Source organism: Elephas maximus, chromosome 24, assembly GCF_024166365.1.
Source record: "Elephas maximus indicus isolate mEleMax1 chromosome 24, mEleMax1 primary haplotype, whole genome shotgun sequence".
Taxonomy (NCBI): domain Eukaryota; kingdom Metazoa; phylum Chordata; class Mammalia; order Proboscidea; family Elephantidae; genus Elephas; species Elephas maximus.
In genome coordinates, this window is record NC_064842.1 from 26,929,411 (window position 1) to 26,946,056 (window position 16,646).

The 16,646-nt window shown below is 34.6% G+C and overlaps 1 protein-coding gene across 6 annotated transcripts in view; it reads right to left on the reverse strand.

The window, feature by feature from the left end:
* Positions 1–16,646, reverse strand: part of RYR2 (ryanodine receptor 2) — a 750,192-nt gene that overhangs the window by 437,210 nt on the left and 296,336 nt on the right. Inside the window, exons 4-5 of one of the 6 annotated variants that reach the window (XM_049868554.1) lie at positions 9,917–9,937; positions 1,780–1,794 (exon numbers count right to left, since the gene is read on the reverse strand). The exons of the other annotated variants lie outside the window; for them this stretch is intronic. Coding sequence (XP_049724511.1) covers positions 1,780–1,794; positions 9,917–9,937 — 36 coding nt within the window. The remainder of the gene's footprint in view (positions 1–1,779; positions 1,795–9,916; positions 9,938–16,646) is intronic. 6 annotated transcript variants of the gene reach the window in all.

Consider the following 16,646-nt stretch of genomic DNA (forward strand, 5'->3'; position numbering starts at 1 on the left):
ATGACCTCCCCTTAATCAAATTCTAACTTTCCAGATCATCCAACCCAGGTATGAAAATAAGCCATTGGCCTTCTGGCCTCACAGTTAAAAGAAAGAAATCAGAGCCTAATTAAATTATCTGGGGCACACCACCTGGTTTTAACTGATTCTACATCATCTTTCTGTTTTCATTTTTTAAAAATACGAATCTGGATATGTTAATTTATGTGCTGATAATACAGTAAATGAAAACAAAACAAAAAAAAAAATACAAATCTGGTCTCATGAACGAGCTTGAGATATCTGTTTCAGGAAACTATTCTCTTCACCCTTCAAGGGGAGAAGTAATAAAATGGGTTTAGTCAGTGCAGACTTAGCAAGAAAAACTGGATTTTTTCTAACCTAACTTCATTAGTTTATATTTGCAAGGAGAGAAAACAGTCAGATCTTGCTGCTGCTTATTACGTTTTGCCAACCAGAGCCCTTATTTCAGGATATGTCTAATTTAGTGATGAACAATGTCCTTATCTTCTCAATGGAAACCCTGGTGGCATAGTTGTTAAGAGCTATGGCTGCCAACCAAAAGGCTGGCAGTTTGAATCCACCAGACACTCCTCGGAAACCCTATGGGGCAGCACTACTCTGTCCTGTAGGGTTGCTAGGAGTCAGAATCAACTCGACAGCAGCGAGTTTTGGGTTTTTATCTCTCAATGTAATAATAATATTTTCTACTGAAAAATGATAGCTGGAGTTATTTGACATATTGGAAGATGTTTTGTGTCCTTTGTTGATAACCCAAACCCACTATCCTTTGTTGACAGACTCCTTCAAAAAGTTGTTCCATTCTGTCATCTCATCCAAACTACCAAATTCTTACGGTTTGTGACTAGGTCCAGTTTTTGGTACTCCACAATACACCTGGCTTGCTTTTGCAATATATGAACAAGAGACTTTGCTATGTTAACTCAACAGACAGACCTGAGTACTCTGCTTCCTTTCTACAATGCAATTTTTTAAATCTAGATCTGAAATTTGGATTTAAAACTTTTCAGAGGTTATACCTTTTGAAAGAAACTTCTTTTGATGTTCTAAATTATATATCAAGCCTTTATTAACTGAATACAATTAAATTTCTCTCTACATTGTTTCTCAGATTTTAGAATAAAAAATTAAAGCTCATGAGTATTATATGAGAAGTGTGGAAGGTATAGAAGGAAATGAAAATTTTTTTCTATTGTATGACCTGAAGTAACTACATACTGCTCTTTCTCTCACTCACGCCATATTTTCTTCATTGACACAACCAGGTATTATACTCTTCTCTTCTCTTTTGTGTCCTTTAAAACTTTCTACATCAAGAAATGAAAAGGGGTTGAATTTATGTCTTCTGAAGTAGGTAATAAGACAGTAGTTTCTTGGTGCCTCTTCTAATTTCTCAGAGTCTGAATCTCCTATGTATTAATTCATACAAGAGTGCTTAAAGACAAAACAGCCAATATAACCTTCAGAGTGAAAATCCTAAATGGAGAGCTATATATTAAAAAAAAAAATCTATTTTTATGGGAGAAATTTCTCATGTTGGCTAAATAAATACTAATATGTCAAAATATAACCCAATGACATCAAATGTTTGTTAACCATTCAATCTAAACATGTGATTCATTTATTTGAGCTTAAATTTTCCAAAGCTTGATTTCATTTTTTTAACTTTAAAATATAAGAAAGCCGCCACGATCTTAATTATAACCAAACTTAAAGCGCACAGGTGCTACATAAATAGCAGATGATCCAACGTCTTACCTTCATCATGAATTTCTGTAGGGGCATAAGGAAAAGAGAGAAAGCGTTAAAGATCTATAATTTCAAAGACTGATTTTAAAATATCTCTTACTTACAAGAGCTCTATTGTGCGAAACGGAACTATGTGAACAATAACCATTCAGAAAAACCACATTCACTGTGTCTTCACAGCAAAGCTTAATATCAACTACATGCTAGAGAAAAGCTGCAACAAGCAAAACTCTTGTAAAACATTTTCCCATTAGGTCTTCCATCTTCTGTGAAAACATGCCACTCTAAGGTGTGATTCAATGTACATCATAAGCACTGAAAAAAAAATTTAAATTATTAAAAAAAATAAAAATAATCCTAAAAATATGCTCTCTAAGTGCTTAAAAAACCCTTCATTTCATCTTTTGCATAAGAAATGCAGTGATATAAGTAAAAACAGTGGGTTAGAAGTAGGTAAAGTGGATTATAAACTAATGCACTCTATTGAGCCACTCACATTACATGCAAAATAACAGTAAGCGATTCCTTAGATACTACATATTGTGAGATGTGAATTTAAAAAAAAAATCACAGAAAAGTTTTTCTCTTGACAGTCTCTTTAGGATTTATATTACATTAGCTCTTTTTTCATCTACAAAACCCCATATATTAAGAAGGAAAAATGATGCTATATTTCCAAACTTAGGGCTAAATTTAGTTATTAGGAATATGTCTCAGTCCTACAGAGAAGCAATATGTATATGCACATTAATATTAAAGAACATAGCAAGGGAGAGTTTTCTAATAAAAAATCACTTTTAAGCCTTAATTCAATGAAGAAATTCCAACATTTTGCTACAGAACATGGTTTTTAGTAGATATTTTCTTCATTAGTTTTTTTTTTTTATCTGAGCTACCCTTTTGGAATTTTTGCTTCAAAAATCTTTGCATACGATTTCGTCTAGATTAAGCTACTGATTTTATTTAGATTGCTCTACTTTAAAATTACAATGGGTAGAAAAAGAGTGGTCGGTAGGGTTACTGAGGACTTCTACTGAGAATTCCTAAGCTGCGTATGACTGCAGAAGAAACAGACACAAAGGAGGGTAAGGAGTATATGTGGTAAAGCGGAATTAATACCGCAAATCAGTAAAGGTGAGAATATCCATCTTTAGGAGGAGAAAGAATAGTATGTATATATAATAAAAACCAAACCTGCTGCCATCAAGCCAATTCCAACTCACATTATTTTCAAAAGAAAATCAAGAACACGGAAGATTACTTGTGGCATTGTTGACATTAACTTTTTTGTATAAATAATTTTTTGGTCAATTTGGCTTAAGTGCTAGATATTCGAAAGTTATAATATTATAGGACAGAGTAGAACTACCCCATAGAGTTTCCAAGGAGGGCCTGGTAGATTGGAACTGCCGACCTTTTGGCTAGCAGCTGTGGGTCTTAATCACTATGCCACCAGGGCTCCACAGAAAGATTCTAGGGGCAAAAGATTGAACGACACAAGAAGCATCAAAAGAAGATGGAAGGAATACACAGTCACCATATCAGAAAGAATTGGTTGACTTTCAACTATTTCAGGAAGTAGCATATGATCAAGAACCAATAGACTTGAAGGAAGAAGTCCAAGCTACACTGAAGGCATGAGCAAAAAATAAGCCTTCAGGAATTGACAGTATACCAGTTGAGATGTTTCAAGAAACAGAAGCAGCACTGGAGGTGTTCACTCATTTATCACAAGAAATTTGTAAGACAGCTACTTGGCCAAGAAACTGGAAGAGATCCATATTTATGCCCATTCCAGAGAAAAGTAATCCAACAGAATGTGGAAATTCTCAAGAAATGTCATTAATATCACATGCAAGAAAAATTTTGCTGAAGATAATTCAAAACGGTTGCAGCAGTACATAGACAGGGAACTGCCAGAAATTCAAATCAGATTCAGAACAAGACACGGAATGAGGAATATCATTGCTAGTGTCAGATGGATCCTGGCTGAAAGCAGAGAATACCAGAAGGATGTTAACCTGTGTTTTATTGACTATGCAAAGGCATTCGACTGTGTGGATCATAAGAAGTTATGGATAACAGTGTGAAGAATGGGAATTCCAGAAACTTGTGCTCATGAGGAACCTGTATGTAGCTCAAGAGGCTGTCATTCAAATAGAACAAGGGGATATTGCACGGTTTAAAGGCAGGAAAGGTGTGCATCAGGTTATATCCTTTCACCATACTTATTCAAGCTATATGCTGATTAAATAATCCGAGAAGCTGGGCTTTATGAAGAAGAACGTGGCATTGGTATTGGGGAAAGATTCATTAACAACCTGGGATATACGCAGATGACACAACCTTGCTTGCTGAAAGTGAAGAGGACTTGAAATACTTACTGATGAAAATCAAAGACTACAGCCTTCAGTACGGATTGCACCTCAACATAAAGAAAACAAAAATCCTCACAAGTGGACCAATAAGCAACATGATAAATGCAGAAAATATTGAAGTTGCAAAGGATTTCATTTTACTTGAATCCACAATCAATGACAATGAAAGCAACAGTCAAGAAGTCAAACAACCTATTGCATTGGACAAATCGGCTGCAAACAAACTCTTTAAAGTGTTAAAGAGCAAAGATGTCACTTTGAGGACTAAGGTCTGCCTGACCCAAGGTATGGTATTTTCAATTGCCTCATATGCATGTGAAAACTGGACAGTGAACAAGGAAGACTGAAGAATTGATGCCTTTGAATAATGGTGTTGAAGAATACTGAATGTACCATGCACTGTCAAAAGAACAAACAAATCTGTCTTGGAAGAAGTACAGCTAGAATGCTCCTTAGAAGCAAAGATGGCAAGACTTCGTCTCACATACTTTAGACATGTTATAAGGAGGGACTAGTGCCTGGAGATAGACATCAGACTTAATAAAGTAGAGGGTCAGAGAAAAAGAGGAAGGCCCTCAATGAGACGGATTGACAATTATGAGCTCAAACATAGCAAGGATTGTGAGGATAGCACAGGACTGGGCAGTGTTTCATCCTGTTGTACATAGAGCTACTACAAGTTGGAGCTGACTCAATGGCACCTAACAACAACAGCAACCATAATTATGCCTTTCGGTTCAACCTTGAATTTTTTTAACTGCTACTCCAGTTTACTGAAATGAGAACTTATTTAAAATTAATACTTCTACATTTGGGCCTGTCTTAGAACTTTTCAGGAAACCCTGATGGCATAGTGGTTAAGCGCTATGGCTACTAACCAGAAGGTAGGCAGTTTAAATCCGTGAGGAAACTCTGTGGGGCAGCTCTACTCTGCCCTAGAGGGTCGCTGTGAGTTGGAATCGACTCGACAGCAGTGGGTTTGGTTTTTTAGAACTTTTCAAAGAACCTTTACTGAAATGTCTCCTCAAAAGCTGCATAAACAGTTAGCAGTAAATCAACAAAGTGAATAATTGGTCGGGGGGGTGCCTGTCATCAAAAAGAATGATCAAATACAACAGAGAGATAGCGCCTAAATTTCGACTTGGGAGTCCTCTTAGCATTAGGTTTCCATTAAGGCATAAAATGTGTTATTCTGCACACAAAATAAACATCTAATTTAAGCCTCTTTTGTCATCTTTTCTCTTTTTGGTTTAAAATGCTAGCATTCTCCAGAATCCTCCAATGGGTAAAATCTCTCTTTTGTGAGTGAGGAACTATCTAGTAAGCTTCATTATACTGCAAAAAGAGAAAGTTTTCACCATCAAAGATTTTGGCTTAGTGGAGGTTGTTTTTAATTAATGACACCCCCCAAAAATTTTAAGAGGCAAAAGAAATTTAAGATTAAAAATTCCAAATTCCAAGCATATATCAATATATATTATTTAATAGCATACATGGATATATATTTGTGAATAACCTCAACAATCAGTCTTATGATGAAAATATCACATGTCAGTGCTTAACTTTCTAGGATTCCCATGGCTGACAATGTCCAAGAATGCACTAACAGACATGTTGATTACAGGCTCAGAAAGCAATTAAAAGGGAATCTACTTTCAGGACAGAACAATTATTTATATATATATATATATACGTATATATATATATATATACGTATATATATATATATATACGTATATATATATATATATATGAAACCCTGGTGGCATAGTGGTTAAGAGTCTGGCTGTTAACCAAAAGATTAGCAGCTTGAATCCACCAGGAGCTCCTTGGAAACCCTATGGGGCAGTTCTACTCTGTCCTACAGGGTTACTTACTGAGTTGAATTCAACTCAATGGTAAGGGGTTTGGTTTTTTTTTTTTAATGTATATATACGTAAGTACCCCATAGCAACACTCCTCTTCACTTATGTTAATGGCTATCACTGGCACCTACTTATATATACATGCCACTATTTAATAAGAATTCGCTGTGTATTCTGAGAGATCGGTAGCAACAGATTGTCTTTCTCAACTATTTACAGGGATGCTCTGCATAGAAGGTGCTTAAATGGGCTGTCTTGTCTTTTGGGTATAATGGATTTGATATATATATGTTTATAGATTTATCTCATTTCACCTTTAGAAAGGAAAAGGAAAATAAATGACTCTGATAAGCTACTATAAATCCTAACATTTTATCTCTCTGGCACATTTTTATAAATCACTCAGCTATGTGGTTGCCTAAAATATGAAGCAGAAGAGGTGTCTAGGGCTTTCCGTCTTCCCAGCTTGCCTCAAGAGAGAACTTCTCTAAATCAAAAACAACAAATCGATCTTTACAGAGGACATCTGTAAAATCATGACCTAAAGACATACCGCATCCATCCTATATGCAGATCACTGCCTACATATAAAATATAGTTTAGAGTAGGACATAAAAGATTCAACATATTTTTCAAATTATTTCAAATATGAATGAGCCTTGATAACATCAAAGAATTTCACAGATTCTTGCATGATAGAAATAAAAAATACATTATTTTTTAAACTATTATTAACTTAGGGCAATTTTAACACAATTACAATAGCGTCAACACATTTGAAAAAGCATAACTACATGTGTACAACACATCATTCAACATAGAGAGAATGCTTCATGTCAAACAGCTTCACAATCTTCTCTATTCTTTCACTGCTCCCATCCCCACTCATGACCTGCATCCTAGGCCTGCACGTCGGAAGCCAATGCTACAGATCAGGGGAGGGCTGGCGGTAAAGCCGATAGAAATAGCAGTCAATCACTTTTTAATCTGTCCCAGGTTATTTTCTTTCCATTTGTGAAGAGCAGCTTTAGACACTCAGTGGATTTATATGATTAAGAAAGTACACAGATGCTCAAAGATTGGAGAAGGGCCAAGAGATCTCGGCACAAAGACATCCAGGGGCTGAGGACACAAGCATCACTGACCAGCTGGAGGAGATGTTTTTGGCCGCAAAAAGAAAACTGCAGGTAATAGGAGTTCCCTTAAAGAAAACTTCCAAGCACCCACAAGAGAAAGTCAGCTTTAAACATCTGGCAGGTCTGATGAATATCATCAAAGAAGACCTTTCCTGCCAACTTTCTTCTCCCTCCTTCCCACTGCACCCGTGAGATCCATCCTAGATTTAACCCAAGGAACAGAGGTGTAAATTAATTTCTGTTGCCTTTCAATGTACCTGAAGAGGAGAATTTCAATCTTTCTAACAGGTTTCAGCAGAGCTTCCAGACTAAGACTAGGAAGAAAGGCCTGAGGAGCTACTTCCAAAAATCAGCCAATGAAAACCCTATGGATCACAATGGTCCCATCTGCAACCGATCATGGGGATGGTGCAGGGCTGGGCAGCTTTTCCTTCTATTGTGCATGGGGTCACCGTGAATTGGGGGCCATCTCAGTGGTAGCTAACAGCAATGGCAAGAGTATATGATTTGAACTTTCAAAGAAAGAAAATGACACATAAATATAGCTATCATCAGTGTTCTAAAACAAATCCAGTGGAATCTTTTGATACCTAAATGAACATATATTTTAGCATCAATATAATTTATCATTAATATAATAGCAACTATTTTGGAACAAGAAACAAGAAAGAACTAGTTCAGATTCTAATCCTATAAAGAGGACTATGGCCCACAAATAGCCTAAGTGAATATCACACTAGTCACTGGTAAAGTTAAGCCTCATGATACTCAGCTAACTGATATTTCTATTTCTCAGAGCTAGAAAGAAATCTCTATTCTCAGAATTTACAAATAAGCTTCATAAAAATACATTTTGAGATGAGAAGTTATTATGGAAAAAAGAGAAAGAAAAGACACGTGGTGAAGCAGATCAACATCAACCAGACACACAAGGAAGACATGGCAACACTTAGAGCCAAATGTTACAATGTCAAGGTTCATTCATTTATGTATTCTCTATATTCTATTTCCAGAAGAAATGAAAGAAACTTGAGTGGTTGGTCCAAGAAATATCAGTCTGGATATGGCATAGAAATGCTGCAAAGGAAGTTTAGGAATGCAAAGTTGAAGAAAAGGCAAGAAACATTGTTACAGAATGACATATTAAGGGAAAAAAACAAAAACAAAGAGGTGGCATACCAGTTCTTAGAAACAGCCTTCAATTTCCAAGGTAAGAAAACTGCAAGGCATGGATTAGAATTTTATCGATAAACACGAAGGAAAGTATGAAATTTCTAAAAGAAACAGTTGAACAAAATGCATAGTAGTTTGGTTATGAAGGGAAGGAGGATGAATTGAAACTGCACCCAGGAATATAATATAGAAGTGGTAGCTCTCAAAAATCAGTAAGGGCACCATCATCATGGAAATGGTAAATCCAAAAAAACACAAGTTTCTTTGAATACGATGGGCTGAAAGAAGTGGGGAAAAAAAAAAAAGCAAAAAAGCTACAACTGTCTAGGCAAACATACTATTGTCTGGGAAATTCTACTGAATGAGCACTAAAAGGTTACTAAAAAGAAGGCAAAATTCTCAAAATATTGCATCAAGGAAACTGTATTTCAGAACTAGGAAAATAAAATGAAGTTATCAGTTAAGCCAATCTTAAATGATTCATCATAATAAGTCACAGAGGTAAATAAGAATAAAATAATACAACAATGAAAAGCCTCACTGTTTCTGCACTCTTAGAAAAAAAGTGGAGCAGGGACCTCTTATCTCTATTCAGAATCAAGGGGTATTAAGATTTGGAAGGAATTTTAGCTCTCCTTTCCCTTCCTTCCTTTCTTTTTTGTGTGCCATTTTGGCTATATCATTCAACTTGTAGCAAGGCTGGTCCTAGGTCTTTGTCTCCAGAATCCTGCAACTGCATTATTCTGATATGATGGTCATCCTCCTCAACTTTTTAAGACTGTATGAATATATATACACCCGCTCCTCACTTATCAACCATCTCATTATCAGACATTTCGCATTTAACACAGCAGCAAAAAATCTACTATCTGACTACTTCGCGCATTAACGACATATGTCTGGCAGTAATGTACGCTGATATATAAGGCGAGAGTAACACTGGCTGTGATAGTTAAGGTTATGTGTCAGCTTGGCTGGGTCATGATTCTCAGTGGTTTAAAGTTATGTAATTTCACAGCTATGTAATGATGTTAAGTTGTCAGCCATGTAGTGATGTAGTCATCCTCCATTTTGTGATTTGATGATGTGGTCATCCTCCGTTTTTGCATAATGTCAATTTTCATGTAACTACCTGGTCTTTGGAACCTAACCTAACCATGTCAATAAGTGAGGAGTGGGTATACATGTATAACTGCCTTTTTCAATAGTAAAGGGGAAAATATAAGGGCTAACACGGGACATTTTAAAATTAAACAATCAAGGTTTATTGGCAAAAGATACACACCATTAATAATATAAGCCTTTCTGTTGGCCAGGAGCATATTGTAATTACTAATCCAATTATATAGAAACTATATGGTTTCAGGGATAGAGAGTATTTTAATATTTTAATATACCCCATTTCAGTAGAGGCAAAATCAAAAGCTTACAAGGATCTAATGAGGGAGCTGTAAAATATTTTTTCATTACACACAGCAGTTATTTTGAACACTAATAGTACAAGCCACACCAGCAAAATAAAAAGATTAGAGGCAACAGCAAACATGCACTTGTTTAAATCACAGTTTGTTTGTAAATACATGGAAACACATACCCATTTTTCCACATCAACTTGCTGTGGAAAGAAAAAAGTAAAGAAATCATCAAATAGCTAGCAACGTTTCAGTCACTGTCATTTAATCGAAATGTTGTCCTTGGACCCAAATCTAACTTTAAATGATAAATAACAGTATTCAAACTTTTAATTACTAACTTTTAATCTCCTGAAACAAACAAACAAACAAACAAATCTCAGTTAATTTAGTAATCAAAACTCCAAAAGATGTCAGGCTAGAAATGTACCAGATACCTGAAATATTGAAAATCCCATATACTAAAAACCAAACGTGAACATTTATCTAATTCTCAAACCTAATAGGTCTTTTAGTTTAGGATCTACTGGTGGTGCAGTGGTTAAGCACTCGGCTGCTAAATGAAAGGTTGGTGTTTTGAACCCATCAGCCTCTCCAAAGGAGAAAGATGTAGAAAGCTGCTTCTATAAAGATTAAAAAAACAAACAAACAAAAAAACCCAAACCCATTGCTGTCAAGTCATTTCGACTCATAGTGACCCTATAGGACAGAGTAGAACTGCCGCATAGGGTTTCCAAGGAGTGGCTGGTGGATGTGAACTGCTGACCTTTTGGTTAACAGCCATAGCTCTTAACCACTACACCACCAGGGTTTCCTCCATAAAGATTATAGTCTTGGAATCCTATGGGGCAGCTCTACTCTTTCCTATAGGGTCATTATGAGTCGAAACCCACTTGACAGCTACAAGTTTTGTTTTACTTTGTTCTGTTGTCAGTGTCCTCTAACCATAAGCATCTATCTAATGAAAAAGATCAATTTAGAGATATACCATCTAACTATAACGCTCTGTGATATTAACAGTAAAAATTCTTTTATCCCAATCTTCATAGCCCTATATTTCACAATAAAACAAAAGGCAGGCCTTACCAAATCATTTTTAAAAACTGCCTTTATTAATGCAGGTATTTTAATTTCATAATCATTATGTGACTCTTTAAAAAACAAAATGAATATTACATTCACAGTATAAACACAATGAACAAGTAAAACAGCCAGATGTCAACAAAGGCTAATATATAAACTTTTAAGTGTCCTAGGGTTCCTAGCAAATCCATCACAATAAAAATTGTCAACATTGAGGGACACAGTCAACCTCAAAGGTGAGTTTCCATAAACTACCCTTTCTATGGAATGTGTGATGCCTGTCGTGTGAGAATTAAGGTTGGCTTCAGACTCGTCATGCATTTGAGTTTATTTGTAGTTTTTTCCTTAGAAAATTAACTAATCAGGTAAGAAGGCGATGCTACTCAGGAGATGAGCTAGGAATAAAAATATATACAGGCAAAATTGTTTTCAAGTCCTTGTGAAAACTCAGTAGGCTATTTATAAGTGCATTTTAACTTCTTCAGTAATTTAGCCAACAGAAAAATGTGTTCTTAATCTCCCCCTCCCTTTGCATTTTAAAAACACACAACTGTTCTTTAAGAAAGAACCCTGTACTAAATGGAAAAGCCTGGTTTTCGCTATAAATTTTGCAAGGTATTCAGCATTGTATAAAGTTCAAACCCGCATTTTAAATGTCACACTCTTAGCACGATGAATCCATTGCTTTTGATCGTGAGACAAAGTGAAGCAATTTATAATCCTGTCCAGTGCAATGCAGTTATTCCCTTTGTAAAAATCATTCCTCGAAAGGACAAACAAATTTATTCCCCACCAAGGAAAACAATTTCCTTTTCTTATTTATCCGGAAAACAGGATAGCCCTTACTTTTAGTGGTTTCAATGCTTGCCAAAGGCATTACAACAACATCCAGTCATCTAAGTGACAAACATTCACACACACACCCCTCATCCTGCAAAGACAACATTTTGTGGGATTTTTCCAGACAAAGAGAACTCCTTATTAAAAGTCACAGTTAACAGTATTAGTAATAGAAGCTTACGTTTTGTTTTAAAGGACTTTTTTTTTTTTTTAATGATTTAAATTACAAAAAAGAAACAGTTTTAAATTTTAAACTATGAAGATGAATGTACAGGGAACAGCTCATATGGAAGTTACAATGTGGATAGCAATCTAAGGAGCACGTTTGTTTTCTGTAGTTAACTGTGTGTCCTTCTACAGGGCTTCTCATCTCTGCATCTCCTTGGAAGGAGAACAGGGCAAGAGGTGCCAGAAAGCAGCGTCTTAAGTGGTAAGAACTAGTAGCACGAATATGAAGGTTCGACATCCAAATACCCGAGGGAAGGCTTAACGACAGTGTGTGTTAGGGATGAGTTATCAGTTAAACACACAAGACAAATGGGCCACAAGGTTAAAAGACAGACTAAAGTGCAATAAAGCTGTAATTACATATAAGCAATGCAGAGCGATTTCATGACACGTCTCTTATCGTTAACAAGAGTCATTTATGTAATTAAACGCCTGCAAACAGTAAGAGAATGATTTATATAGAGCGAGTCAAGGAAGAGAAACAGAAAATTCACAATAAATTAGACCAGTTTTAGAATTACTAAACAATTACTGAATCCACAAAACATATAAGACAAATGAACATTTTTTCCGATAATTTGTTATCCAAGTATGAGGGATTTTAAAAAAACATATTGATTCCATTAGTTTAGAGCAAACATTTTAATATCTGTAGGAAATTACATTAAAATATTTTACTGTATTAAAACTAGAAAAAGAGCCACTTCATTCTTCAAATAAATACGAAATTTTTATTAAAGGAAACACAGTGGTCATCTAAATACCCACTTGATTTGGCAGAGAGGATGGAAACTAAGAATACAATACAAAAAGTAATTAATTCTAAATTATATTCTATCATTATATGAAAGGTTATATGACATCTCTGTTTGTAGACTCATATTTTAATTAATAAATTTAGGGCACATTATCATGAACTATTCCATAGCCTCAAAAGTGTTTTGTTTACTTCTTCCAAATTGCTTAATTTTGTTTCACTGTCTAAGGTGCAGAATTGTATTATTATTAAATCCATAAATCATATATTAGGAAGTTTCTATGTTCCAGGCTTCGAGCTAAACACTTTAAATGTAATCTTACTGTATTCATTTTATATATGAGGGAACAGACGACATATAAAAAAAATCATCTACAACATGAAAAATCATCTCACAGCTAGTTAATAACGAAGCCGGACCTTGACTTTGGGTCTCTGACTTCAAAGCCCAAATCTCCTAAACTACATCTAGAGAACCCAGACTAAGAGAAGGGTACATTCTGAAAGAGCTTGTTTGAGATTGGTATTATCGCTTCCTTAGATGTTTGGTCAGTTTGATCAGTGAAGCCATCTGGGCCTGGACTTCTTTATGGTAATGTTTTTAATTACCAATTCAATTTTTTAAATAGGCATAAGACAGTTCATATTTTCTACTTCTTGTGTGTGTTAGTAATTTGTGTTATTTTAAGAATTTGTTCAGTCATTGAAAGTTTCTGTTTAAATAAAATTATTCACAATATTCTCTTATCTGTTTTTATTATATATACATACACACATGCACACACACACACACACACACACTCATATATATATGTATGCCCTGGAGGCATAGTGGTTAAGAGCTCGGCTGCTAACCAAAAGATCAACAGTTCGAATCCACTGCTCCTCGGGAAACCCTATGGGGCAGTTCCACTACCTATACGGTCACTATGAGTTGGAATCAACTCAATGGCAGCGGATTTTATACACACACACACACACAAAACACAACATGTGCTAACACAACCTTTTCAGGTATATAGCTTAGCAATATCAATTAAATTAAGAGGTTGTGCAACCAATATCCTAAATCAGTGCCAAATTTTCCATCACCATAAACAAACTCAGTGCTTCCCAAACAATGGCTCCTCCTTCCTCCTGTCCTGGTAACCACTAATAAAATCTGGTTTCTGTCTATATATGCCTATTCTTGTTATTTCATGTAAATGAGATTATACAATATTTGTCCTTTTATGACTGACTTATTTCACTCAGCATAATGTTTTCAAGGTTCACCCACATTGTAACATGTATCAGGACTTCATTTCTCTTGATGGCTGAGTAGTACCACATTTTGTTTATCCATTCATTCATTGACAGGCATTCGGGTTGTTTCCACCTTCGAGCTATTGTGAATGGTGCTTTCAAGTCCCTTGGGTATATCCATATGGTAGTTCTATGTTTAATTTTTGGAGGAACTTCCACACTCTTTTCCACAACAGCTGTACCATTTTGCAATCCCTCTTACTATCTAACTTCCAGAGTTTCTGCAGTGGTTTCCTCTTTTTTCTTCCTAATATTGTTAATTTTGCTTTCTTTCTTTTTTGTGTTGTTCAGTCTTGCTAAGGGTTCATCAGTATTATTTGTGTTTTCAAAGAACCAATCATTGGCTTTGAAGATATTCTCCATTTTATCTTTATTTCTATTTCATTAAGTTCTGGTCTTTATTATTTCTTCTTTCAATAGTTTTTGGTTTATTTTTTCTTTCTTTTTGTTGCCTTCTTGAGATATAACTGTTTATTCAGTTGTTTTCTAATACGTATATTTAGGGCTCAAAATTGCCTTCTAATGGTATATAAATTATATATCTTAATAAAGATATTTAAAAAAGAACAGACTACAAGAAGTAGAAGGGTAAATATATACCCAAATTCCATAATAAAACTACAGGTAAATAGACTAAATACTCTAATTAAAATTCATGGATACAGTTTTTTACCGTATCCACAAGTTTTGATAGGTGTCATTTTTTTAAATTATCGTTTAGATTTAAAATATTCTGTAATTACCTGTTGTGATTAACTCTGTCATAGACTTATAGATTTTCTATTTATCTTTTAGTTATTTGTTTCCAGCTTAAAACCACCATGATCAAAGCATACACCCTTAAATGATTTTAAACCTTTGGAATTAGTTTATACTTGCCCCATGACCAATTTTGGTAAATACTCCATCTGCCCTTGAAACAAACATGTATTCTGCCAACAGTGGATGGAGTATTCTATCCTGCATTTGTTGAAATGTCAGTCTATTAATCAAGCTGCTCAGGTTTTCTATATCTTTACTGATTTCTCTGTCCATTTATTCTATTAATTACAGAGAGAGAAGTGTGTTCTTCTGACAGTGGTTTGGTATATATCCGGTAAACAACATAAAGTTGTTGCTTAATCAAGTTTGATAATCCATGAATTTTAATTTATTTAGTCTATTTACATGTAACCTTATTGTTGGAATTGGGATTTACACTTACCATTATACTACTTGTATGTACATTGGTGTACATGTATATTTGTCTCATATGTTATTTTTAAACATCTTTATTGAGATATAAAGTTTACACACCATAAAGTTCATCTGTTTAAAATATACAATTTAATGGTTTTTAGTATATTTACAGGGTTCAACCATCACCATAATCTAATTTTAGAACAGTTTCAGTCCCATATGTTCTCATTTCCTTTTTTCTCTCCTTTCTTCCTTCAAATATTTTGATGATTCCATTTTCCCTCTGGAAAGTGGTTAGTTATATCTTATTTTAATATTATTTAAATTAGTACCTTAGCTATTACATATGCAGCCATGATATTTTATAACCCAACACCAATTAAGAACTTTAGCACTTTCTATAAAAAGCCAGGACTTTAGAACCCTTTTAACAATTTTACACTCTTCTACTTTTTGTTATTATCGTCATGCATTTTAATTACCCATATATTTTAAACCTACAAGATATTAATATCATTGCTTCATATAGTCAATACTCATTTACATTTAGCCACATATTTAACCTTAGTCTTCTTTTCTTTCTGCATTTAGTTATTTTCATCTGGGGTCACCTTCCTCCTGCCTGAGGAATTTCTTTTAGTATTTCTTTTAATGCAAGTCTCCTGTCTCAAAATTATCACAATTTTTGTTTGTCTAGAAATGTCTTTGCTTCACCTTCATTTTTGAAGGATATTTTAATTGGTAAAGAATTTGAAGCTACTAATTATTTTCCCCAACTACTTTAAAGATGCCATGCCTTCATTTTCTGGCTTACATTGTTCTGTTGAGCAGTCTGAGATTAGTCTTACTATTGCTTTTTGTTTTTTCCCCTCCTCCAGGTACTTCTAAGTTTTTTTTCTTGTTTTCAACAATTTTAGTGTGATATACCAACATGCAGTTTTACTGTATATTTTCTTCTTAAAATTTGCAGTATTTCTTCAATCTGTGAATTAATGTCTCTCATTAGTTTTGAAAAAATGATGGAGCATTATATCTTCAAATATTGTTTCCATTCTAATCTAGAACTCTAACCACTAGTATATTAGACTGTCACTATGTCTACTATGTCTCTTATGAGTTCTTCCTTTATTTTTCAGTGTTCTTTTTTCTTTATCTGTCAGTCTGGATATTTTTGACTAATCTATTTTCCAGTTCCTGTGTCCTTTCCTCAACCATTTCCAAGCTGCTGTTAAATCTGCCTATCTGTTGAGTTTTCACATTGCTCACAGTGTTTTTCAGTTTAGAATTTCCACTTGATTTTTTGTTGTAGAATCAGTTATTTTAAAGTCCATGGCTGATTATTCCAATACCTGAAGCATCTATTTGTGTATATCTATTGTTGGTTTTTTCCTCTTGATCCTAATTCCTTGTATGACTAATAACATATTTTATTGTACATCAGATACAGTGTATTAAAATTTGTGTAGGAGCTGGACTGTGTTTATTTCTCCAGAGAGGACATACCTGTGACCAGAAGCTAG